At 45.7% G+C, this 26,546-nt stretch overlaps 1 protein-coding gene across 1 annotated transcript in view; it reads right to left on the bottom strand.

The window, feature by feature from the left end:
* LOC112953149 (exocyst complex component 4) overlaps window positions 1–26,546 on the bottom strand; it is a 100,771-nt gene that overhangs the window by 19,245 nt on the left and 54,980 nt on the right. The window contains exons 5-8 of the mRNA XM_026046151.1: window positions 24,364–24,542; window positions 7,627–7,768; window positions 4,243–4,421; window positions 2,187–2,346 (exon numbers count right to left, since the gene is read on the bottom strand). Of these exons, the coding sequence (XP_025901936.1) occupies window positions 2,187–2,346; window positions 4,243–4,421; window positions 7,627–7,768; window positions 24,364–24,542 (660 nt within the window). The remainder of the gene's footprint in view (window positions 1–2,186; window positions 2,347–4,242; window positions 4,422–7,626; window positions 7,769–24,363; window positions 24,543–26,546) is intronic.

Genomic DNA, 26,546 nt, shown 5'->3' with positions numbered 1-26,546 from the left:
TTTTGCATAAGGGCAGATGCAGAGAGCAAAAAGGGAGCTGGCACAGTGTGTTACTTCTAAAATAATCTCTATAATATCCCCTAGAATTAGTAAGGATCATCTACGTCCCACCTGGAAGCAAGGCAGCAAAGACACCCCAGGTAGCAGGAGGGCAGGGGGAGAGAAGGAGAAGGGCAAGCGAATACTTCTCAGTCAGCTCTGGCCCTGCTTGTACATGTGAAATAACCCCTCACTCTCTGGTTTTCAGCTTCAAAAAGGCAAAAAGTGATAGCTACAGCACAAAGCGCTTAAAGATTCATACAGGAGAGGGATCACAGCAATACAAATCACTTTTATCCGACATCATTGATCTCATCTTGTGCTTTCGGAGGGGGGAACCGCTATGTTGATTTTATCGTTTGAGTAGACCTTGGTAACTGGGATCCCCAGGGGAACGTTAGAGCTTGCTCAGGTAATTGTGAATTCAGGTGAGCAGGGCAGGGTTCGGATGCAAGGGAGGACTTGTTTATGTGAAGGGGGAATCCACATGATAAGCATTCGGGAGTCATCTGAAGAACAAAGGGATAAAACACACTCCAATATCAGAGAAATCAGCCCCAAAAGAAAGAGGGAAGCCTGACAGTGAGAAAAGCTAGAAAAGGGCATTTTTTAGCTGTCGAATTTGTATTATGGGGGGAAATGTGAATCAGAAGAACCATCAGGTAGATGCTGCTGCTGTGCAAAAAGCTCAGGTACAGCCAGTGAGCTCCACAGCTCTCGACGGTGGTGGCCGAGCAGCTAAAAGGGCACAGGAGGAGATCTGTTTGCCACGAAACTCATGGAAGAAGAGGGCTGGTGTCTGCGTTTGATGTCCTCAAACCTGCTGGTCTGGCACATCATAGAGCGGAGCGAGATGGGGAAGGAGGAGCGTGTTCCCTCCTCACCCGTCCTGTCAAACCCCACATGAAGTTCTGCAGCTCTGGAAGTCACGGTGCTGCTGCCACTCGATCCTTCCAACGTGTAGATACCTCTGCAGAGAAGGGCTGGTCTTACTCTGCCCACCTCCTGCAGCACTTGGTCAGCATTTTGTCCTGTGGCTGCCAGCTGTGGATAGCACATGCTCGAGGCCAGCTCTGCCTGCCAAAAAATCTGGGCTAATTTGTTGAAAATTTCAACTGAATAGGAAAAAAAAAAACATTTAAAAGGGAAAGATTGAATTTGGGAATTATGTTCCTTGGAGAGTTAGTAATGGAGCTCGCTCTCTTTCTCTGCCTCCCTCAGGCCTCAGCATTCATAACTTCCCCATGTCAATGTTATTATGAGCAGACTAATTCAATAATGAGATCATTCCCCATATGAGAGTGCAAGTAAATGAGGCACTCAGTCATACCCTCCTTTCCCTCCTCTGAAGCAGTCAAGCTTCTCTCATCATTTAGTCCCTAAGACCAATGGCCAAACAGTGACACCAACCACCTCCAGTGTTTGTACCGGTTCAAATCCAAGCATCACACAAAACTGTGTCATTTGACCTTGTCATTTGACCTATATGCCTTAAAATGCAACGTCCAGCTTCTTCCTTTGGCTATTTTTTGGGCTCAGATACCCATTACTGAACCCCTTACTGCCTCAGGGATCTAGGCAATACTCTGCAAATGAAGTAGCAAGAAGGGTGACATACTTGCAAGCTGACACGTCTTGTTTTTATTTTGGTATCGCCATTATTTTGAAGAGCAAGAGCAACAGAAGTTGAAGGGAGACATCTGGAATCCCTTAGGCTGATGCATGCTGTTTTGGTAAGCTTAAATCTTCAAAAAATTACCAGCTTGTAGCCGAAGTAGAACTCATCAGGCCCAAGATCCCCCTGGCCTCAGTCTCACCCAAGACCTACACCTAGAAACTTCTCCTTTCCTGGGCTTAGGTCTTCAGAGAACTGCACCACCAAGAAGCCCTACACATAGGTATTTTGGTGGGATCTCCACTCCAGGTTGATGCTAAGCTCAGACCCTGCTGTTCTGACTGTATCTCAGCAAGCCCCCCCCGTACAACAAGGGGGAAAGGGACCCCTCTGACGGACACTTGTGTCACTTTAATTTCATTTTATTGATCCATCCAACTTAACAGATGGGTTAACCTCTGAAAGGAGCCATGGCTGTACCCATGGACATCCAAGTAGCGAGTGATTCGATGACACGGAGGTCACAGCTCACCTTGCAAAGTCCAGGTCGGCTTCACGGGACATGGTGATGTTCGTCAGGTTCTGCTGCAGGATGAAGATGTTCCTACACATCTTCTTGATGCCGGATTCACTGATGCGCTTGAAATAGTGGGCACCATTGATAAGGATGCAGGAAATAAGATGGCCCAAGCCTGTGAGAAGGGAAAAAAAATCACAAAGATCACAGGAAGAAGACATTTAGTGACAATAATTCATCATAAGAAGAGTGAACGGGCTCCATTAAGCAATGCATGCAGTCTGGAAGAGGAAACACCACAGGACCTATCTGCAAACAGCCTTCAACATTTTTAGAGGTCTTTCCTCAAAGTCTTCTTCCTTAGTAAAAATATAACCGTGCAAACTCCAAGTTGCATTAACATAGTCATTGATCCCTCAGAAATGTACAGAGCGCTAGATTTATAATGAAGCTTCAGATGATGACTCTTTTGATGCCCCTCTCTCCAGCGTGGTGATGGATCACTACTCTCACCGCCTTAGAAATTACAGTATTTCTACCAATAATCAAAGAAAAAGGTGATTTTTTTTTCTCATAAATACTCAGCCCATGACAGCAGAAAAAGTAACCTTTGGGGGGAAAATACAGGCTGCCTTTCAATGCATTTCATGTGTGTTCTGACCATGAAAGCACCTCTGCTCCAGGTGTTTGAGAAGAAAGACAGCAGTACAGGCACATGGCAAGGCTAATGATTAGGGGAAAAATTGGGGATTTGGTTGTAAATCTTATACAGAAATATTGTTATGGGAGAACAAACATGGAAGTTAAGAACCTCTTTTCACAAATGTGTGTCTTCTATCCGAATGAGATCTTCATCTTTCCTCCCCTACTAAAAGTCATAGCCAGCTGGTCACAACCAACACCAGAACGATGCATCTATTCACACCTCATTACAAATAGAAAAAAAAAAGTACACAGGTCTGAATAATACTAAGCATGATAAAGGCCTAAATTAGGAAAATTTGCTCATGTACAGCCAAGGAGGACTGTTTATACGTAAATCTTAAGACTGACTTTAAAGCTGCCTACACTTGTAAAAGGCTGTGCGTAGAAATCCAGCCTTCTGGACCAATGGTCCCTATGGACCTCTGTGGTCCCTATGTCCTCTGTGAAAAGCCATTTTGCTTAAGCTGAGCAGATACCATAGACCTAATTGGTAGCAGAGGAGTCCTCAGTGTGCTGGTGATCACTCAGGTTAGGGAGGATCAGCTCTGTCCACATCCAACAAGTGCCTGTCCCTTGGCAGCGCATATTCCAGTCTTGCACTTGGCAAGGTGTCCAACATTCTTGTTCAGCACAAGACGAAAAACTGTACAATGAAATGGTTATATGGATATGTGGGGATACTGAAGACCTTCTCTTGAACCAGTAAGCAGTGCACAAGGAGGTTAAGCAAGCCAGGAAAGCCTTGAGCCCTGCTAGCACAATATATAGGAGCACCTCCAGTCCCCACCTTCTCCTGCCTCTGAAAAACCAAGGCATGAAATGACATCCTGCCACACAGGCAACCAAGGTGTGCGTCAGTGCCACAAATAAATAGAGGGGAGATGAACCAAATCACGATTTATATTCTCAAAGGTTATCAGAACAGATGAGACATCAGAACAGCTCATGTTCTCTAAATGTAATTTTAGAAATGGAATGGCTACACTTTGGATAGAAACGGTGCTGTAATGGAGCTATGCTCATAATATATACACATGTTCTACAGCCTCCTATGGCAGAACTTGTCCTGTGTGTTTATCAACTTACTGCTTTCAGTAAGTTGACTTCAGCATGAGCCCGTTTCTTTTATTCAGCCACACATGCTCAGAAATGGTGTGGAGGCAACAGGGTTTTGAGTACCCTACATTTCCATGGATCTCACTGATCAATCTGTGTCTTACTGGGACAAATTTTTCAGTTTAGGGCAAAGACTGGAGTCATTTCATCCAAATGAAACTCTTGGTGGTACCACACACTGTGGAACACCTCCTTCATCTCCTCCCCATACTCCTCTGTGACAACAGCAGAGAGATGAGGAGTGCCTGACCTTCAAAGATGTACTGGAACTTGTGTTGCTGGAGGCTGGCGCTCATGGCCTCCTCGATAGCGCTGATGTCCTTGTTGAGCCGGACCACGAGGGGGTCATAATCCATGCTCTCCACGTTGGCGATGATGGCGTAGTTCCCTTGCTTGGCCAGCGGGATGAGATAGTGGAAGCAATGAACCCTACGAGGCAGAAGAGAGAAACGTCGTAATACAGCAAAGTCAAAGGGGTAAAATGACAGCAGGTGACACTCCAAAAAAACATGGTTCTAGATGGGAAAACTCCTGCAGCAGGACGTTCTTTTTGTCATGAACAGAAATGCCAGCAACAACTTGACAGTTCCACATGTTCAAATCCACTAAAGCCTGTAGAGGTCCCAGAGGAGGAAATGAAAATCCATCAACCACAAAACACAGGTCTCAAGAGGCATCAGTGAATGATCTGGAGGGAGCATATGTCTGCATTGTCTGCTTTGCCTTTGGTTTCTCAGCTGAGACTGGTAAGGAGGAGGAGAACTGCAGAGGCCACTCCTCTGCATGGAAAATGTGCTCCGTGGCCTTGATGTCAACCTCAAAACCTCCTTCTGCCAACCCACCAAGTAGCACCAAGATCCTTGCAGGATGTCTGAATGTTTCTATGTTCTTCTGCTTGCTTCATGTGAAGACTTTTTGTTGCATTACCACCACCAAGGCAAACAAAGTTTACAATTTTTAAATAATTAACCCAACGTTTCATGTGCTAGCCAGTCCTCAAACAGAATCTGATGAGCAGCATTTCCTTCACACCTCAGCAGAGGTTAAGGCTGCTCTTGGAGCCAGGTTAGTCTTTTATTTCTCCCTCCAGATGTGAAGGTGTTTCTGTTCACCTTGACTTGACTTTGCCATTAGGTCCTCTGAAGACACTGCTGTTTGCCCATTAGGAAAACCATGAACACAGGACATTGCAGGAACACACAGTTGCTACTGAGCTCAGCTAAGCTCAGGTCAAAATCTTTCTTTTAATAATAAAAAAGTCAAAACAAGCAGAATACACAGTTTGCCCCAAGTATTGCCTTCTTATTTCCTTTTAATGTTCCAAGAAGTGAAAAATAACCATGATTTTAAGGAATGGCAGGCAACTTCTGCCTTAAATGCACCCTCCTCCTGACATGCCACTGTCCTAGCTTTAGAGATAAACACAAAGGACCTTTCATCATTAGATGTGATCTACACTTCTACTGATAAGATGCTAAGTGCCTTTCACCAGGTGCTCCAACCTCACTCAGGCTGGTCCAGCAAGTACTTCACTACTTGAGTGGAATCTCCTTCTGTGGACTATAACAATGGGCATAATTGGCAAAAAGAGTGAGTCAAGGGACATGAAACAATAACTAACAGGCCAAGGAAGTCTGCGCCTATTCCCAAGGATTTAACGCCCTTGCAAATATTTTCTTTTCCAGTGACCTGCTCAGTAGAAGGTCTGTAGGCAGTGAGCTCTCCCATCAGTGGAAAAATCCTCTGCACTCAAATCCTCTGCTAGTGCTCTGCAAAAAAACCCCAAAATAAAATAAAACAAAAACATAATTAGGGTGTTGAGTCATTTCTCTAGAACCTATAAAGGAAAATGTGGTGTCCAACAAAACTTCGGAGTTCAGTAGTACTTGGATTTCACTTGCATCATGTAATGGGGTTGGAGATAGGAGGTTCTCTGGGTTCTTTTGAACATCACCTGTCTGAGAAACTGGACCAAGTCACAACCCGGATGAAATATCCCTCACACTGCTGAAGTTGCATTTATAACTGAGGATCTTTGGTGCACTGAGACCTCAAGTTAGCGCAGAACTGACCTAAGCAGCAGGGAGCAGTGCTGGGGTGGCAGAAGTTCTGATGAACATAGCCTGGCTTTGCTAACCCCAGCCTCCTGGAAGACGTCCTTGAGTTGGCCATTAGGAGCAAGCTCAATGTAGGGTAATCCCAAGGGCAAGCCTGCTAAATCCGGGGGGATTTTCCTGGCCATTCGCATAGCCTTTCCCTGCTCCTTTTCAGACTGGGGCTGTGAGAAGCAGGGGACTAGAGGAGGTAGGAAACGCTCAGCTCCAAAGAGACAGCCAAAACGCTTCCCAATTTGCATTTGCATTTACTTCTGCTTGCAAATGAACGGTCAAGTGTGATGGGAAACCCATGCAGGAACCTGTCCAGACTGGTGCCGACACCACAAGTTCCAGGTCAGCTCCGGCATCACCTCGTAATACATCTCAGCTGGAAACCTGCTCCATTTCCATACCTTAACAACCTCTTCCTCAAATTCTTCAAGCCTCAGCTCATGTGTGATGCCTATGATGAAGTGGTGGGCAGATGACGGATGGCGGGTTGAAGGGCTGCTGACAATAACTAATGTGTCTTTTTCTCACAGCTACATATTGACTTCACCAGGGCTCTGCCAATGCACGCCACGACGTGACACGGCTCAGGACATGTCACAGCAGAGCAAGCTGGTGGTCCATCAAGGCTCACTGCCCACTCCTGACACTCGTTTATGTTTGATGCTTCAGAGAGAGCGGAGCAATGAAAATGCACCTGGACAGGGTGATGCACGGGGGGACAAAAAAGTCTTTCCAGCCCCACAGTGGACAGCTGGCAGCCTGAAGAAAGAGACTTGTGGCCTTTGATATTTGCATGTGTAGTCAGGGACATAATAAAATTATCCAGCCTTTTAAAAAACCCAGCTGGTGCTCACCCTCTCCCCCGGTTTCTGTTGCTGCTTGAAAAAGTAGTAAGAAAAGCTCCTATTTACAATCCAAAGCACAATGGGTGATGAATGCGCAGGCACCTGGTAGACTATAAAAACATCATTGTGCAATTTTCCAAGAACAAAGCCCCAGAAAACGCATTTTTCCTCATCGCTGCCACATCAGGGGACAACGGAAGAGCAACAGTTCTTTTGTGCTGCCCTCCTCCCGCATCAGGACCAAGAGATGGGCACTTGCTGAGCTCGATGGGCAGCCACGACCTGTAGGGCCAGGTCATTTCTACTTCACTGAGAGTCAACTATCTTCTAGGAGAGGGAAATCCACTTACTCAGGTCCATACGTAGATAAATTATAGTGATGTTTAAGACAGCTTCCTAGCAGCAAGTCCAGAGCAGAGGTCTCACAAGAGCTGAAGAGCAGCAAGTGCTGGACTCAGCCTCCCTGTGAACTTCCAGTTTAGGCTTCATGTCTCCCTCCCACTTTGGGTTGTCCAAGCGTGATGAGATCTAGCATTTCTGGAATGTCTTCCATTCTCTTGAACTTAGCTGCTACAGCAAACAAATATATCTGCCCCAGGTGCTGTAACAGGTGCCTCTGGATATATTTTCAGCCCATGGACTCCAAAGCTCACCCACAATCCCCGCACTCAGGCCTTTTACCTGACTTCCAAATGCAGAACCAGTAGGCAGCGGTCGGCCATCTCTTGGAAAGACTTGGCCAGCTCACTAAGGCTTTGCATGATCTGCTCGTAGGCTGGAAGGTGCTCCATGCTGGCATGGCCATCCTGGCCAGGAGACAGGGCTAGCAAGAGAAAAGAGGATATATTTGTGACATATTTAATCAGCACAGCTCTGCTTGAGCAGCTACAGCATCTTGTTTGCTCCCATCCTGACTATGCACGTTCTCTCCCAGCTTTGGCTGAGCAATATAATCCGGGAGTATATGAAGCAACAAGCCGCAATTGATTAAATCCCAAAGTGAATCTGAGGGGTTTAATCAGCCACCAGAACCCATTTGCTTGGAAAGACCCTGCTATGTGATGGGTATTTCTGTAGCTGCACATTCCAGGGACATTCATCTCGCTTTGCTTAGATCAAGAGAAATGCTGCTCAGGAGTCACAGTATGGTACTCAGAGGAAACATATTCCTTTTTGGTCACATATCTCAAGTGAATCATCTGATCTCTCTGCCTGCCCGCATCCCTCCAGAGGTATGTGGGAGGCTTCCTTCATTCTTGTTAAAAAACCACATCTTTTAGGCACTGAAGTGGTTGAAGAACAAGCAAAAGATACAAGCTGACTGTGGGGTTGTCTCCAAAGTTATGCCTGAACCAAGGTGCTGTTGTGCACAGGGGACAGCTGAGATGATTCAAAAAAAAAAAAACCCCAATCTTTTATTCAGTAATCAGAACATCTGCAGACACATTTTCATCAACTACTGATTGCCATCCCACCATAAGCATGGAAACGACCAGTGTTTCTGCTTCACAGTATAAATTTGGAGCAAAAAGGCAACCTGACTAAGGCCACATCACAAGCTGGGTGCCCATCATCTCTGCATGGAGCAAGACCAACACCCTCCTCCCTCCTTCAACCCCTTCCTCCATTCTCATACCCATGGGCATTTTGGTGGTGGTACCATGTGATTCATCCCATCTTCAAGGCCTGAACATTGCTGTCCTACATATACACCATCCTTATATATACCTACGGGGGCTCATGTCTGTGTCCATCCCACTGAGATTTCTTGGGAAAAAAATCCATTCTGGAGAATCTCCCACCTTGGTGGGCTGAGATGTGGGCTGAGGGTGCTACAGCACCAACAGTTTTTCTTAGCCTTACTGAAACCAAAGCTGGGTGTAGCTCCATCTTGAGTCTTCCTGATCCCAGACTGAGAGGATCCCTTAAAATATTGGCATAAATCACCATGAATTTATGGTTCTTTTGGAACAGGGCCAATGAAGATATAACTCTACAGCTTTTACCCACTATATTTTGTCAATGCTGCCTGAATGCAAAACCATCTCCCCTGCAACACAAATCACTGTGAGCTAAAGCAAGATTTCCAATAATAAGAGTAACATGCTGTTATCATACATTCTGTCCTAATTAGAGGAAGCTTATCCCAAACACCTGAGTTCAAGCCCTTGTTCAACCATCACTTTAGAAACGGCTTCCTGCACAGCGTGATTAGCAATGTTTGACATCAGGCAGCCCTACTTGGGCATCCTCCTCTTGAATTAAACAATATGACCGAAAGCAAGATCCTGGATCATCAAGTCCAGCCCTTGTTGGCATTGTACCTTGAGCAGGAACTTGTCCTTTGAGAATTGTTCACATTTCCACCCTCTTTCCTTCCCTTGGTGACTCCTTCAAAACCTCCCATCTCTTAACAGCGAAGGTAGAGATTAAACCCTAGTTTCCAGCCTAAACTCACTCATATTCATATTTGCTTCTTTAAATGCCAAAATTGTTCTTCAAGTAGCAGCCTAACCCTGACATTTCATTTCTGATGGAACAATCAGAAACTTCTCGAGAGCTGAAGAAAGGCAACCAGTTCTCACGGATGCCTCCAAGAGAGGCTTTCCACCCTCTTTATACCCTACGAGCACTTCCACACACCCCTTCCAGTTTCCATTTAATTCTTCTTCAACACAGCTAACAGGAGCTGCAGCTGAGAACAAGGTATGACGGGTACCGTGAAGGCTTCTCCATCTCTTCTGCTCTGCTTTATCTGCTTTTTCTTGCGTGGTTTCTTCACATGTTGGGCTCATCGCTGCTCTGTGATCAACCTGAGTAATGGAGATATGCTATCTGCTGGCAGTAATAAATGGCTGTTATTCTCTTTTCTTCCACTCCTGTTAGCTCCACAACAGACAAACACTTCGCCAGACACCAGCTCAACTCCGGGCACAATGGACTTATCCATCAGAGAGGAGCTGCTGACGATAAAACCTCCATTTGGATGGAGACTGATTAAATAAATATTACTTGCTGCTGTTTGTGTAGCCAAAGCCCTGCTTTGAAAAAGGAGCCTTGCTGATCTTTGGATTCGCCCACAAAATCAAGTGCACCTTCAAGTCTAGCTGGAAAAGAAAAGAAGAAATGATGGGCTGAAAAGTCCCACTCCGTTTTGTGCAAAACAAACAGAAATAGAGGTAAACACGTTAAGACAGTGTGGTACAATGACAAGCAGGCAGCAAAGCAAAGGGAAAAGATTGCACAAAGCCAAGTGCCTAATTGTGCATCTAATTTTACCGTGAATTACAAGCGAGAAAAATGTGCACAGATGAAACTGTCCTCCAATCACAGAGAAATTTATAAAGTTTTTTGATTTTTTTTTTCACTTCTAACAAAGAGACTGCAATGGATAAAGAAATTCAGAGCATGGCAAGCGCTGCCGAACATAATTAACTGGCCTGATGTGGAAAAAAAGAGAAAGAAATGGGGAAAGGGTGGTAATAATCTGCTCAGGGTGACTGGAAATAATGAGGATTCCCTCCTGCCTCAAACAGAGAGATGTTTCTGCAAGGTTCTCACTGACAACTGAGGTCTCCTCCACAAAGGAAAAGAAATTATCGGCTGGGGTGATGGCCTTATTTGCACAGCCTCTATTCCGAGATAACCATGTGAAGAGGGAAGGTGTGGGAGAGAAGAGGATGTTTGTCCAGCTGCCACCGCTAAGCTCTGAGGCTCCCAATGGTCATTTGTTTCACTGGAGGGTGGCAGGACATCTGGATGATGCAGCAGCCACTCTAGGGGTGCTTACTTAGTCCTGGTGTAGAGCAAGAAGCCTCCCCTCTACCGATGAAGAAAATCTTTTGGGTCAACTACTAATAAAATTCTTATCCTTCTTGGAGAAGCTTCTACTGAGCCAGCTCCTGGAGTGAGTTCCCTGCAGCTTGCCTCCTTGGAAGCAGTGGAGATGGAGGGACCATCCACCGAAACACAACATTTGTCTCCTTTCAGTTGCAAGGGAGAGACACACGTGCATTTTTCTGCTCTTCAAAATTCATTCACAGCAATTTGAGTGAAGCTGTGATTATATTTGTCAGTGGGGATAAGAGGACTATCTGTTGCTTGCTGAACTCCTGGGCACACAAGTTCTTCTGGTGGTTCATAGCCCCCGTGGGCAGAAGGAGGACTCGAGCTAGTAGGTGCTGGCTTGGAGAACGTCCTCTGGTTTCTCTCGTGCCAGATGAGGACACCAAGTGTACGTTTGGTTTTCAAGATCAGAAAGGTCTTTCACAGACCACCCTCCTCCTTATACATTCACTTCCATGCAAAAAAAAGGTAAAAATCATAGAAGATGAGAAGGAAAAGGATGGAGAACCTTCAAGTGAGATGTCCTGAAACTATCTGAGCCCAGCCACAGGCCCTCACATCACGCTGCCTGCCAACTTCTCCAGCAAGAGCCACCATCCTCCAGATGAGCCATCAATGTTCCTTTCTCCTCCTCTGGCCACGTGGAAAGGACCGCTCTGCTGCTGTGCCATGCAGCGAGAAAATCCTGTTTCCTTAGGATTTGCTCGGAATGGTTTTACCTCCATCATCCTTGATGATACAAACCCAGAGAAGGAAAGGGAGCAGCATGCCATAACCAGAGCCTAAACTACCGAGGAGCCTTGGAAAGGGTCTTTGGGCAGACCATTACCTACGTGCTGCAATACATGGACGTTTGATAACCCAAAAAACACTCCAAGTTCTTGGCCCACAGGGCAGCAGAGGTATCTCCAGCGGAACAGGAGGAGGAATTCAATGGATTAGCAGGAGACGCCACCATCCATCGCTTCTTCCCCTTCTCATCCTTTTAAGGACCTTGGCCCATTCCTGCCAAGTCAAACACGAGTTATCTGCGCCAAAATACCCAATGGCTGGGTACGCGGTGGCCAACAACTTGTTCCATAGGTCCTCATCATCTCGCAGCCTAAACAGATTAATATTATTTGCTTTCCTCAGGCTTCCCAGGCTGCTGCATAATAACGGTGCTTTAGCCTGGGGGGCTTTCTTTCTTTTTTTTTTTTCCAGCTTGCTGTGAGCACAGCCAAGACGTCTCACTCACAAGAGAAGGAACGTTTCATTCCAGCAAACCTGTGAAAAATAAACCTCACACACCAGTTGTCACCAATGATTTCTGGCGTCGTGCAATCCTGTGTGAGGCTGGTGCCTCTTGACAGCGCGTGCCTTGGAAATCGATGGATGTAAATGCCTCAGCCCTGGGAATATTAAACCAAACCTGCAGCGTTGGCCATAAATGAGTCTCTGTAAGCAAGTGAGGCCTTCAGCAGCCTGCCTGGCTCCATCGTGCTCAAACACAGCAGCGGCCACCGCGTTTCAGTGATTTAATAGTGCAAGAAGAGAAATCCTTCGAAGGTTACAGGCTCTGCCTGGGCTAAAGTGCAATCCAAAGCTACAAAAATAAACCTGCAAAACGTTTTTCTCCACCAGATGACACATTCTTGCTTTACAGGGGCATGGGGGAGAGACTCGCGGTGAAGTTTTACAGCCCTGCAGGGAGAAAAGTAGTATCTGGAAACGAGATGCAGTGTGAGGGCCTCGTGGGTGACGTGAGGGGCCACATCACATGTTCCTGAACTTCAGCTTCTTCGTCCCTTGCTCTCCAGAAGATGCAGCCCAGAAACAGCTGCAGATATGGGCATGCAAAAGGGAATCAAAGGGGAATTGCCGTGGGGTAGGTGTTTGCAATGCTTTGACTTGGGGTTACCTCTTGTTTCCGAGCAGGTCTCTTATGGGGACCGCTGACATGTCACGTTCTCTCTCCATGCTTCCGTGTCCAGCATGCAGAACTTGGGTAACTTTATCCCTCGCTGTAAGCGATTCAGCTCCCCATGTCATGATCAGGGAGGTTTCTGAGGGATGCTAAATGCCAGGAGAGGGGGCCTGTTTATCTGCTGAGACCTGCTCCGAGTGGAAACACGAGCAATTCCAGGACCCTCCACGCAGGGTTATGGAGATGTCAGGATTAAGCCATGGAAACTTGGGAACGTGCTACTTGCCCAAGATTAAAGACCCTCAATAGCCAAAGAGAAGCAGACAAAGCAAATCAACTCAAATGATTTGCTCTCGGTGGGAATAACTACCAGGACGCTGCTCTCGAGCCACTTTTCTTGCCGTGCTTACACATCTCGCCTCCCACTTTGATCCCTCCTGGCTCTTGGGATGCAGGCTTGATCTAATTTGCAGCGCACGCTCGCCGCAGAGCCGGGGCCTTCTCTTTTCATCCTCTTGCAAAGCTCTCGGCACACCCGTGGTGCTACAGAAATAATGAACAACAACAACCATCTGCAGCCTCGTAGGGCCACTTGGGCTGCTTTCTGGCTGCACAAGTCCTGTTTGAAGCTCTAAGGCACTGATCCTTCACTGTCTACCTCTAAATTGGTCTGTCTGGGGCATCTCGGAGCTGCAGCTCTACAGAAAAGTGAGGGAACGAGCCACAAAATCTGGCACTGGATTGTGATTCTCCCAAAGTTCATGAAATTCCTTTCAGAGCTATAGGAACGGAGCAACCAAAGATAGATTTTGCTTATGACAACCTTCCCCTCCCATGCTAGAAGTGTGGATTGAACCTTCGGGGCTCTGAGCAGTGGCAGACTGCTTTAAATATTCATGCGGATACTGCAGCTTTGCTCCTTCTGGCCTAAATTGTTCTCTTTATGGATTTTAAATATTACTAAGAGAGAAAAATAAGTAAGAGCAATGACACCTCTCAAGACTTCCAGGGAAAGGAGTTCCTCAGCCACCTGCCCAATGACTTTCATTTAGCGCTTTGATTTCCATCACGGCATCAGTTGTCCTCTTCATGCAAACCAAAACCCAGGTCTGCAGCCCACGCAGCTGGCAAGGGCCATGGCACTGCAGACCAGTGCTCTGACCTTCACTTCCAGGCCTCTGGATAAGGTCAACTCATGTTATTAGTCACATTATGGATGCTCTTCCTTGCACACATTAATGTCTGTCCACAGCTTTGCTGAAACAACAACCGTTGAGGGTAACAGGGCCAAGACCCTTGAGTGAAGCAGCATGTGCACCCACTTGCAGGCTTTCCAACCAGCAGATGACAAGAGAAGGAGGAACCACAGTCCTTAATCCAGATGCACTGTGATGGATCTAGTCTTAGGATCAGAAGCAGAGTTACATGGAGGAAGCATCTTTCAATGTTCCCTTTGGTTCATATTTAAGGATCAATAAAAGGATAATCAGAAGGTGCCCAAGGTCAGCACCGAGGTCCAGCTCTCACCCAGCTCCTTCTTGGCAAGAGCTGCATAGAGATGCGTGCAGGGAGACATTAGAAGGGGCAATGAGAGTTGGTGCAGGACTAAACCATGTGTCCCAGAGCTGGACTCAAGCCCCATCACTGAGCGAAGTGAGTGGCCTTTATCCCTGCAAAGCTCTGCAATAGGGAGAACATTTAACGCAAGTGTGAGCAGGGGCTCTGCACACACCGCTCGTATTGACCGTTACAGAGACATGGGAAAGCACGTTGAGTTTTGAGAAAACAAAACAAATACCAAGAGGTGAGGACAAATTCTAACAGCTCTTTCAAACAGAAGACGTGAGGATGGCATTTGCTGAGTCTGGCTCAGCTTCTACTGGGATCAATGGCCAAGTCTTGCGCCGACGCCGAGGGGCAAAGTTAGGCCAATACTTAAAGGCCAAGCACAGAAAGTGCAGTCAGCTGGGGCAGGGAGAGCTTCTCTCTAATATTAATCACAGCAAATTCCTCCTAACGAATCATTTTCCCTAGCACGAGGGATTGGGATCACACTGGAACATCTTCAAAGCAGAGGGTTCCACTTGGGATGGAAATCCTTGAGGCTGTGATGAAGACAGGGAAGGACAGAGAACTTATGCCCCAAAACCTCCCAAAACAGCCACCCAGGTCGGTCATCTACCTTCCACCACCATTTTTTTTTTAATTCCAGGCAAAAAATTCAAGAGTGGGAGATAGGATGGATCAAGTCAAGCTAGAAAAAGCAACCAAACTCATCTGCGAAGAGCGGCGATAAGCTGGCCAGGCTGCAGCCCCCATCAGTTCAGTAAACACTGATGACGAGGAGAGCACAGACTGTCAGCAGTGATAAAGAACAGGCTAAACACTCTATTAGTTTTTCATTTTGTGAATTAATGTTTTTTATGGCGTGTGTACACTCGCTGGTTAATGAATTGTCTCGTTAGAGCTGCCTGTGGAGCTCCTCGTCTGCCTCTGCTGGCAGGCATAAATTTCACAGGGAAATTAGCACTTTTAAAAAGGCAATAACTCCTCCAAAAGTGGTTTGTTTTCTACTAGTTTTTGCACATATGTAGCTGTAAAGAGAGGGATTATCAGGGAAAAAACTTGTCTGAGAGCTAGAGGGGTAGGAAGAAGAAAGGCGGTGGGAGGATCTAGCTCCATCCTACAATAACACGTGGGAAGTCTTGCCCGCCCAACACTTTCCTCTGAATATTTTGCATTCACGTCTGCAACGGGTGTTTTATTATTTTTTTTTTAAAGTTTTCATTCATTTACAAAACTCTAAACTGAAATCCATTGTGTGGGTTGCAGAGCAGGGTTTCTTCACTGAGGGATGCAAACTGTGCAGCTGCAGGCAGGCCTTGGAGAGCAACCATGGTGGTAGACTTGGAATAAGGAAGAAGCTCACTGTAGGTCATCCCAATGTGATGTAGCTAAGAAGGCTCCTCCATGTTAAATTTTCCTATTTTCAGGAATTTCAAAGGCAACATTCCTCTTTCCTACCCTTCTCAGGGTAGAAGACATATTGCTTCTTGGGTTGAATTGTACCACTGCAGAAGTAACTTGATTTACAAAGCTTAGTAAATGCCCATTAATCTACTTTTGAGTTACAGGGGGTATTCAGACCCTGTTAAATGTTTCCCACCCTTCTTTGTGCTTGGCGAGGCAAAACCAGCCACACACTTCACTTGGCTCTCATTAAAGGCAGAGCAAAACTGCAGCTCCAGCGAAGCCAACGGAGACACTTCCATCAATCCCCATGGAGCCAGCAGTTCACTCCAAGCTCATTTCTTTCCCTACTGAAGTCAGCAAAAGCTTTGCCACTGATTTCAAGAAGTAGAGAAGAAATATTAAAAGATGTGAACATTTGTGAATGAACCAGCAAAAACAACTGGAAGGAAAACTCAAACCCTCTATGCCACCCACTTTGGGAAAGGCCCTGTGTCCTCAGTGCTCATAGAGACTACTTTAACATACATGTTAATAAAGAATGCTTCAGAGACTTAAGAATAAACTTAAGAATAAACACAATGCCCACAGCATAAAATTAATGCATTTCAAAGGTGTTTGAGTTGCAGCATGCTGGGTCTGCAGTTGATCAAGCGGGAAGGGAAAGGGGGAAGCACTAGAAACCTGTTGAGATGCCATCAAATTGTCCATAAAAACACAAGCATAAATTCAATTTTTTGCTGGGTGAGCATTTCTGGATAGCAGACATCCTGACAGAGATATATTTGTAAAAAGGATTTTAACCTTAGAGTCTTCTGGGCTCACTAGGAGAGCCAGGAAGGGAAGTGCTGAAGTCAGCTGGTGTCCTGAAGCGCAAGAGCTACGATGCACTTTGCAAAAAGGTGGGAAAACGGTGAGGAAAGTATAAAGGAGATAAATATGGGTAAGTATATACCTTAAGGGTTGTATTTTTTTTTGTGAGTTGACATGTATGAACACAACAGTATGGGGGAATGTTCATTTTTAAGTTGGTTGGTCTACAAAGCAACAGGATTAGGAACATGAAGGTCTATGCTGGAAGACAAACTGGAAGGAATGAGTCTTTTCCAGCAGGATACAGAGTGTGAATCTGAAAATCCAAGGGACTATGAATCTTTTCCAAATAGGGTGGAGAATGGAAAATCACTAGACTGACTCACAGGAAAGGAGATGGGCACATTGCAAAGACCACGTCACATCAGCAGAACATTGTGCCCTGCATCAGCAGACTCACACAGAGACTGTTTCTCCCTGATTCCTGCTTATTTAAGATCCATTTGCCTCAAATCCTGTATGAAGATAAATGCCAGTTAGATGAGATCAAACATTTAGCCCACACATGGTGGGAAAGTTTCTGCTGTCAATGGGGAGGCCACAAGTCACAGTAGTTGTGGAAATGCTTTTGATCCATCCACACTCTAGCTAAGCTGCTACCTGCAAAAAACAAAGGAGAAGAATGTGGATCTACTGCTATTAGTCTTTGATATCAATGAGGTGTTTTCTTCAGAAGAGATAAACAGCTCCTAATGCATGAACCAAGAGGTGCAGAGGGCTGATGTGGACAGCAGGCTCTTTGGAGACATCTCTACCAAGACCTTGATTTCCTGGCACTGCTCATGTAGGATCAATGAAAAGCACTGCTAATTAGGTCACTTATTTACATGACAATCCCCAGCGTTTAAGGCTGCTGGGTTTGGGGAAAGGAATACAGGAACAAGAGTAATTAGTGTAATCCTAACAAGAAGCTACGTGCTGACCCCGCACACCAGGTCGATGCGTGGGACAGCATCACAGTGATGAGCCTGCTGTCTGTGATGGAATACCATCAATGCTCGGCATCCAGATCAGAAAAATAATGTTTATTTTCAAACCATTAAATATTTGATGTAAAGTTTAGAGACTGGAGAAAGAAGTAAGTAATAATCTATAAGAACAGCTCGGCTGCAGACCTTCAAGGGAAAAGAAGAAAGGCACTAGGAGATGACTTTCACAGCAAAACAAAAGCTCTTCATTAATTTACTTGACTGATACCTATATGGTTTTAATTCCTAGGATCCAGCAAAGCTGGCCCATATCCGAGCTAGGAAATTTTATCATCAAAATTATAACACAAATCAAAACAACCTCTTAAAGCTCAGGCCCTATCAAAGCAACCCTTGAGTCCTCAGGAGCTCTCTGCCAGTCTTGAAGGTTGAACCATCACTCTGGATGGCAGAGCAGGAAAGGGATCAGCCTGGGACAAGGGCATCTCCCTTCAGACACCTCATCGTGACATGAAGGTAGATTAGGAAGGCTCAGAATGACCAAAAAAGGGGCTTGACCAAGCTTTCAGTTTGTAATATTTACAGAACATAGCACTAACTGCTCTGTTTCTTAAATGAAACAACAATAAATTGGATTATGAGACTGCTTAAGAAGCTAAAATGAAAGTGCTCATTTAGAACAAGCTCTATAGAAGCTGCAGGACATCGTTAGATAACACAGGCTGTCTAAATGCAGCTTTTTAACTTAAAGGCAGATGTTTTGCAGCAGGAAGAAATGTGCAGGCTTTTCTGCTTCACAAGGAAATGCATTTTTGCCATAGCAAGAGAATTCACCGTTTCTCCTGCTGCATTAGGCCAGGCCTGTGCAGATCATCTTTAACTGGGCATTTAAGTAAGGCTGTGTGTTAACACAAGGTCTCTCTGAAAAAAAAGCAACCGATCGAGCAAAATGTCCGGGTTCAGTGACAGCAAAAAGGAAAAAAAAACAACCCAAGGCCCAACTTGTGAGAAAAACAGACCCGTTTAAGAGCTGAACTGAGTCCATTCGAAACAGTGGGGTTAAGCACAAGCGCTGGCCGAGTTCACCGCTGCAGCGTGGCCTGACTGCGAAATGAAAGGCATCAATTTTAACCGGCGTCGGGCCTGATTTTCCTTTGTCCCGAGGCCCCTTTACGGTGCCCTGCCAGCAGAAAGGGGCCTCAAAGTGACCGTAAATTATAGCCCCTTTACGCCGGCAGAGTGATAGAGAGGGGCTCCTACATCAATTTTTAACGACCTCGCTTTCTCGAGTGCTGCAGCCTGTTTTCCATCAGCCATCGAAGCCTCGTCCGGGACGGGAGGCCTGTGGCGCAAGGCAAGGGGATGGATGGCACGCGGGATGCTAAGTGGTCCTCATCCTCTAATGGCCTTCACTTTTCCAAGTGTTCTGAGATCCGTGGCTGCAAAATGCAATGCAAATGCTGGGCGCCAGCGTTAAGAGCCAGGTAATGACAGGTAAATCTGCATGATTTGCTTAAAAGCTGCTCTGTCAAGTGGTTTTCCTCTTGCACTTCTTGGTCAAGCTCCAGCTCATCGGGAAGGTGATGGTGCCCATCTGTGGAAGCAGTGGTGATGGCATCTTGTTCACGTCGCCCTTTGATTCTGGGGACAATTGCTTGTGAATAGGAGAAGGTGACCTGGTTTGGAGCCATCCCGGACAAAAGAAGCTTGCCATATGGATTGCTCATCCCTAGGAAAGGTCCGGAAGAACTGCAGGCACTTTATACTGAGTTTTGGCCAAGCTCTGCTCTCATTGCAACGCAAATCACAGCAAATTCTCCTTGCTGAACCCCCAGAAAACACCTCTGTGTTTTATAATACTTTAAAAACCCGCTAATGGTCCAAATTACCTTCTGATAGCAATCCTAATTGTCCTCAGCTCTCAGGGCACTGCCATGTTCTTTCTACCCTATTCAGCATCCATGGTCGAAACCAGCAATTCCTCAGCTTTATTGCCGGTGTCCTCATGATTTCACTTCTAAGTATTTCTGCAAATAAACCTGTCAGGTTCAGAAACCCATGTGAGATGAAGGCTGCAAATGTGGAAACTGCTGCATTACCCTCCAAGCCGTCACTGGGAAGTATTAGTGCTATGGGAGAACTGCTGCATTTCAAATATCCAGAGTTCAACTTTCAGCCACTGCAGGCATGGGAGGAACCTGAAGCCTACCTGAAGTCAGGCTCATGTAGAAGATGTTCAGTCTTGCCATTTTAAAGGGTTTTGGCTTCTTGTGGTGACAACTGGGACATTAGGGAGGATAGGGAGGATCTGGGGTGGTAAATCATGAGCAAACTAAGCTGAACGTTAAGAGGACAATCAGCGAGTCTTCAGTTTGATTTGGTTGCCCCAAAATTCCTCATCAAAGATGAGAAGCTGAAAGTGAGGATAATGGACTTGGCAAAGCTTGGACAGACACAAGGACTTCTGCTTATCAACAGACATGCATGGACGCACTGTGCAAATGTAAATACCTGTAAATACTACAAATGTAAATACAATATGGGTAGAACTTAAAGCCCAGGCAGCTCCATGTGGCCGTGAGGAAGAGCTTGTTTGGTGGGAGGGTGCCCGAGCCCTGGCCCAGGCTGCCCAGGGAGGCTGCGGAGGCTCCTGCTCTGCGGATCTGCCAGCGCGCCGGGATGCGCCCGGGTGCCCCGTGCTCTGGGTGTCCCTGCGGGAGCAGGGGCTGCGCTGGGGGAGCCCTGGGGGTCCCTTCCAACCTCAACCATCCTGGGATGCTGTGATATCTGGCTTCCAAAAAGTCACCTAGAAGATAAAGACAAGCCTGTCTCTGTGTTTTAAACATAGTGCTTCATTCAGCTGGGTGCTTGCTGCAATCCAAAGTCAAGAAGATGCCAAAGGGGCTTCAAAAGGGCACCCACAGCTCGCTGTGCTAATGGCTCCTCCTTCATCTTTCTACCTACCCCTAGAATGCAACCATTTTAAAAATATAAAGCTTGCCCCAGCTCCTTCATCATCCATAATAATATATATATATATATTTATATATATATTTTTTATATATATTTAGATATTCAGAGAGTTTCAGATGGTTGAAGATCAGGTCGGGGAAAAACATGTGTGTGCAACACATCTGTGTACAGCACAGCAGTGGAGCAGCAGAAAAAGAGGAGAGGAAAGCTCACTCCCGTTTTGATATATAGTCTATTAACAATTTTCTTGACTTCCCTGGCTAAATCATCCACTTCCTGCAACTTTAATCCCAAAATGGTTATTGTTAAAAAAAAAAAGTTTGTATTCCCTCAAAAGACAAGAGAAGAAGCAAATGACTTTGTCATATCTGACTGCTTCGGAAAATACAAAATCCAATTCTGAGGGAATGCAGATAAGGGGAGAGCTAGGGAAGAGCCATCAGCTTAGCAAACACTAAATAATGAAGAATGCTGAGACTGCCCAGCATGATAAAACACTCTATTAGCAAGGCTGTTTTTAAATGGGTGATAATTGTGGCACATCCACAGTGAGAGGTTATTGAATTTTTATCTGGAGTAAGGGGGCCTTTTGGCAGCCTAACCACAAAACCAACAAGTAGAGCCCCCCTTTCTTAGCAGGTTTCTCAAAAGACATCTAATACGTCTCCAACCCTGCCCCTCTATGTCCTAACATTTTAGCTACATCCATAAGTTGCCCATTTACAGTCAAGGAAAACGCAGTAGACTTTCTCCAAGGATGGACAATGGGGCTAAAACCCCTGCAGCATGAACATGGTGGAGATATGGTATTTCTGGCAAAGCAACAATAATTCTGGTCCCAAGTGAGTGAGGCCAAGGTTTAATTTAATGGTTCTGAGATAGAAATGAGTCTGTGGAAAATGAAGGTCCAAAAAATGAGTATGTGCTTTCTATTTGCCACTCGTTCGCCTATTAGAAGGGAGTAAAACTCCCCAAATGTTGGGAAAACACACTTCAGTTAGGAGATGAGACACAGTGCGCAGGACAGCAAATACCACAACTGAGGAGAGAGGCAGTGAAGATGCACATTGAGTCATCATCATAACAGGGAGCACCAGTCAGTTGAGTTCAGTTGAGTTGGTGGCTCAACTCAAGTTGGTTCCCTACTTCTTTCTTTTCCTCATCATGCATTGGCCCAACACACCATGTACATGGATAATAAAACTCTGCCAGTTAATGGGATTATTACCAGCTAATGGGATTACTGCTCTTGTTCAAGCATAGCCACCAAAATGTAGAATTTATTCCAAAGAGTAACACAGAATAAAGCAGAAGATGATCGAGTTGCTCAAGGGAAGGCAACAGTTGCCCAACAACTCAAGTCAGCTCCCAACAGCGAGTGGGGGCAATAACAGCCTCCCGCTTGCATACAAAGAACCAAGCAATCTGGTTGGGCTCATCTTTGGTTTCACACCTGCATGTCTTAAAAAGCCATGCTGGAACTGAAGAATGACGTAGGAGGTCAAGCAACTTTTGAAGGGCTGAGAGCCGAGGAAGCCACTTAGGACAACCTGAGTCTGAGTTTGAGGAGCTGCAGTGTAGGGCAGCAAAAAAAGGAAATCCTTTATTCAGCTTTACTTTTGCCCAGTTTTCCCCCCTCCCTTGCCCTGATTCTCATTAACATGCTGGGGCTGGCAGCGATCTGATGCTCAGAAACGTGGTGATGAAACCAGCAAAGAGGAGCCCTGAGCAGCCCACATTAACATTGCATGACTCCGAAACAAAACTCGGTGGTTTTAACTCCCTTCTCCTCCCAGCACAGCCCAAGCACATTTGTGTTGCTCTTCTCCTCCTCATCCAGGTGGGAAGCACACACACATCTCATCTCATTTTCCCTCTGTTCTTCCTTCTTTGTATTCTCTCCCCCAAAGAACTGTGCTCCTCCATATATCATTGCTAGATTTGTAAATACTTTTGACTTTTACACCACCACCTCTGCCTCTTGGCACTACTTTTTCTCTCTTCCACATAGACCGTGGTCAGCTCTATTGATGTTCCATTTATGAGGAAGATCCCACCAGGTTTCATTTATAACCACGAGCTCAACAGCCACTATCAGTTCCTAAGACTGAGGCTTCCTCCTCTTGTTTCCGACACTCCTGGCATTTGTATACAGCCATTTGAGTGCATCTATATAAAGCTATTACCAAGGAAGACGGATTTTTATTGTCAGCAGGATGCTGCCAAGTAAAATATTACACTTCCTACTTTTATGTGTATTCACGGCTGCATGTAGCATCCTCTCAGAGGCTTGGAAGCCAAGCGTGTGCCCTTTTATATTTGGAAAATATTGATTTGCTTAAAAGTTCCGAGGTCCAGACAGAACTGAAATTATGAAAGATGCTTCTGATTCTGACAACTGTGACAAAGTGTAATTCTTCATCCAAAAGTAGTTTCCTTGAAACTAAAATAAAGTTCTGGGAATAAGTAGTTGACTATTGAGTTTTAAGAGCATTTGCCTTACGTTTGCTTAAGCTGAGATATAAAGCGACAACCATACTGTTTAATACCAGCAAACGTCCCCATCACCTTCTTGGAAAATAAGAGTGAGGTGATTTTCAATGCCGAATTCTCCACTGCAATGTGCTTTTGGGTGCCAGCCCAGCTAGAAATGGCCAAAATGAAGTCCTCAGCATGCCCCCTTCTACCAAGGTATCCTACCAAGCTGAACACGGTCTATTTTCTCTGTTAAGCTTTTCTTCTCTACTCCTCATCTACAGCACCGTGCTACAATTAAACAGATGCTTCCTTCCACGCCCGGGGCAGCTGCATTTAATATAATCCATATTGCCTGCACAGGAAAAAAGAGGATGCTCCGTGCTTGTAAAATGCACTACGTGACACTAGAGGGACCTAGGGCAATGCAAAGTGTAGGGACAAATTTATGGCTATGTCCTTAGGGCCAGCGTCTGGCAGGTCGCAGCTTTGGGAACGTCACAGCAGGCAGGCGAGACCCAAACCCTGTGGCCCTACATAAAGCTCAGCCCAGCGCCAGATGTGCCAGAATAAAATCCCCAGGAGTTAGGAACAGCAGAAGTGCTAAGGGACACGGATTAAGAGTTGTCACACTGTTCAGCGTGTGCTGTTTGGAGCTCTGTTGCATTTGGTTCCTGCTTTATCCAAAACTCTTCCTCTAAACCATCAGAATAAAAGGACCTGGCATTTTGCAGCCTATCTGTTACGTAAAAGCTTGTTTTAAAAAGAGATGCCTCGGAAGACTGCCCGTTCTGTGAACTGACCGGCTGCATATCCCTGAATTCTTTTTAAGGAGAAGAAAAAGCTGTTGAGCCTGCTATTCTGAGCAAGTGGTGCAGGGATCAAAGGTGGATGAACCAACGATTTTCAGCTCCTGGGATGATAAGCACACTTTTAGCAGCATCCCATGGACCATAGTGTAGTTACTATAGCGAAGGATAGAGGTGGTTTTGGTCATCTTTGGTTAAAGATGTCATCTTCTGGCCAATGCTGCATCTTTCCAACACAACCTACTGCCATTAATTGTGCCAAGGACCCCAGCAATGTCCACACAAGAGCGTTGCCATCGTGGTGCATGTTACTGGAAAAGCCTTTTGTGCTATGAAAACAGCTCAGGGGAGTGATGTTCCTGGCATCCTCACCCACCATGCAACCAGAACTGATGTCCCACCAGAGCGTTCACCAGGATGAAGGGGGTTGAGCTGCTTTGTGTTAGGTGCTCCTGAAGGACTGAATGTGCTTAGGAGAGATGCTGTGGGTGACCTGAAAACTGGTAGAACCCAACGTTATCAACAGATGGAAAATCTCTTTGAAACCAAGTACAAGAGGAGGTCCCCTTCCCACCACTACAGTATAATCCTCTAGGTTTTGTCCCAGAGTTGGCCTTAGTCCATGGTTGCTACTTACCCTGGGTGGCTGAGAGGCTGGAGAAGGCCGCCTTTGTGCGTCCAGCCAACCACTCCAGGCTCTCGTGCATGTTGGCCAAGGCCTTGAGGTCGCTGACGTCGCGCAGGATCTCCTGCTGAGGGATCAATTTATCCCCCAGGTTTCCAATAAGAACCTCCGACTCTTTGCCGAAAGCAGCCCTGAAACACAAAGCAAAACAACCCAACGTGAGTGGAGCACAGGGTCAATGGGGCAAGAGAGAGGCCCCATCCCCAGCAACACGAGACTGGCCAGTACTGAACTATCCCCGTGAGTGGTCTGCACAAATTTGCCTGCTGGAGTTTCCAAAACGCCTCATTACAAAGAATACAAAATGCTGCTACTCGCAACACCTCTCACTTACAAAATCTCAATTTAATTTTACTCCCTGTAGTTGCAAATTGCAGCCCAAGCAACTGCAACGCCCCTTCCCGCGGGCGTTTACACCTTGCAGAGCCCTGCAGATGCTTTCCAGGTCTGTGTGGTATATATATAAATAACGCATTGCATATGCAGGTCTTGTAATCTTCCCTTGCAAGCCAGTCCGTCCAACCCCTTAATCAATCTTGTTCATATACACTCCGTAAGAATATACATTCCTACGAAAACTGATGGCTTAAAAGGACAAAAGGACAACAAAAAAATGGTTCTGAGTATTACTCTGTGCATTATTTTATCGGTATGGATGCAGCACCTGGTGAAAAGGGATGACCAAGATGAATGTTTTTATATCACATGACGATTTGCACATAAAATCTGAAAAAACCCTCCCTGCAAAGTCTGTAAATGCTCAATCCGATGCCACGCTCCAGTGTTTGCATTCAGAGTCAGCTTCCAAAACTCACTTCTGTGAAGAGCTGCTATGGAAAAGCCCTGGGTGGATTTTCATGGCATTTTTTGCCTCTTGTGCAGGTTAAGAAACGAACTGCGGGAGCAGCTCTCCCCTGGTAGGACTTTTTGTGTAGCATGGAGAACATCGGGCAATGCTCCCTCCATCTAATTCCAACAGCTTCTGGATGAAATAGTTCATTGAAAGACTCCAAGAGCCGCCACATTTACCATGGGCCTCTGTACAGGGTTCCAATCATTAGTTGCTCTTTTGGTGACAAATTTGCATTCCACTTTCATTCAACTTTGCAAACCTCAACTTCCCGTCATTAGATCTTTTATGAAGTTACAATGAGGAATCATGCTGCTGAGCATAATAGCTGCAACGAGCTGCAGCAAAATAACTCCAGCAGTGGCATTTTATATACTCGCTAAGTAGTTTTATTGCCAGCGTCTCACTAGATTTGTGGGACTTCACTGTCACTTGAGAACGAAAACAACAACGCTGAAATGGCTTAAAATTGCTCGACCGAATTCATTAGGAGCATAAAATAAAAATAACCTTCATTAAAAAAATCGCTTTGAGAATTTTCTTCTGCTTGACAATGAAAAATATGTTGCCTCGGGGCTGTATCCCTGGCATTGTGGTTTTGGAGGAAACCTTCTCTATTGGCTGCACTGGAGGACTGAGTCACAAGAATGTCTTCGTCCTAAAGGAAAAGATTTAGCTGCTCCTCTCCTCCACAGGGTGAGCTTAATTCCGACCCATTCTGGCTATCTGAAATAATAAAATCTTTTCTGCACTTCTGGAAAGCTCTTCAAACCTTTCCCAAATGGGTATTTCCATGAGATTCGGGTAAAACCATAAAGTTGCTTGCTTGGAGTGCAAGAGTTATTCAAATCTGCCCAGGTTTTTCCTGATACTGTCCCTGAGCTAGGGCTCACCTGAAACCCCAATAGGATTTTGAAGCCAAATACATTAAACTAGGTGGCCCAAGCTCGTATTAGAGGTTTGAGCACTCTTTGCTTGGAAATGCAAGACCATCTATTTACATAAAACCCGTCTTCGATTTCCACAGCAGGCAGGAAACACCTCCCTTCAGCTCCATCATGGAACAGACACACCAGGACCCTTCGTGGTTCCTGGGGAGCAGAAGACATCTCAAGGATATGTTTTTTTTCCACAAATGAACCACCTCTCTTGATTTAGGTTATGGGCAGCTGCATCCATTGGTCTGACGGGAGAGTAGGAAAGGAAGTGTTGCGTTCTACCTCCTTGCATGGGACTTATCCATACAAAATGCAGGAAAATAAGCAGTTCTCTGCAGCCTTCCACT

Source organism: Nothoprocta perdicaria, unplaced genomic scaffold, assembly GCF_003342845.1.
Source record: "Nothoprocta perdicaria isolate Ctin4 unplaced genomic scaffold, notPer1 scaffold_420, whole genome shotgun sequence".
In the NCBI taxonomy this organism is placed as follows: Eukaryota; Metazoa; Chordata; class Aves; order Tinamiformes; family Tinamidae; genus Nothoprocta; species Nothoprocta perdicaria.
The sequence above is the reverse complement of the archived record's forward strand: the minus strand, read 5'-3'. Positions and strand labels throughout refer to the sequence as shown.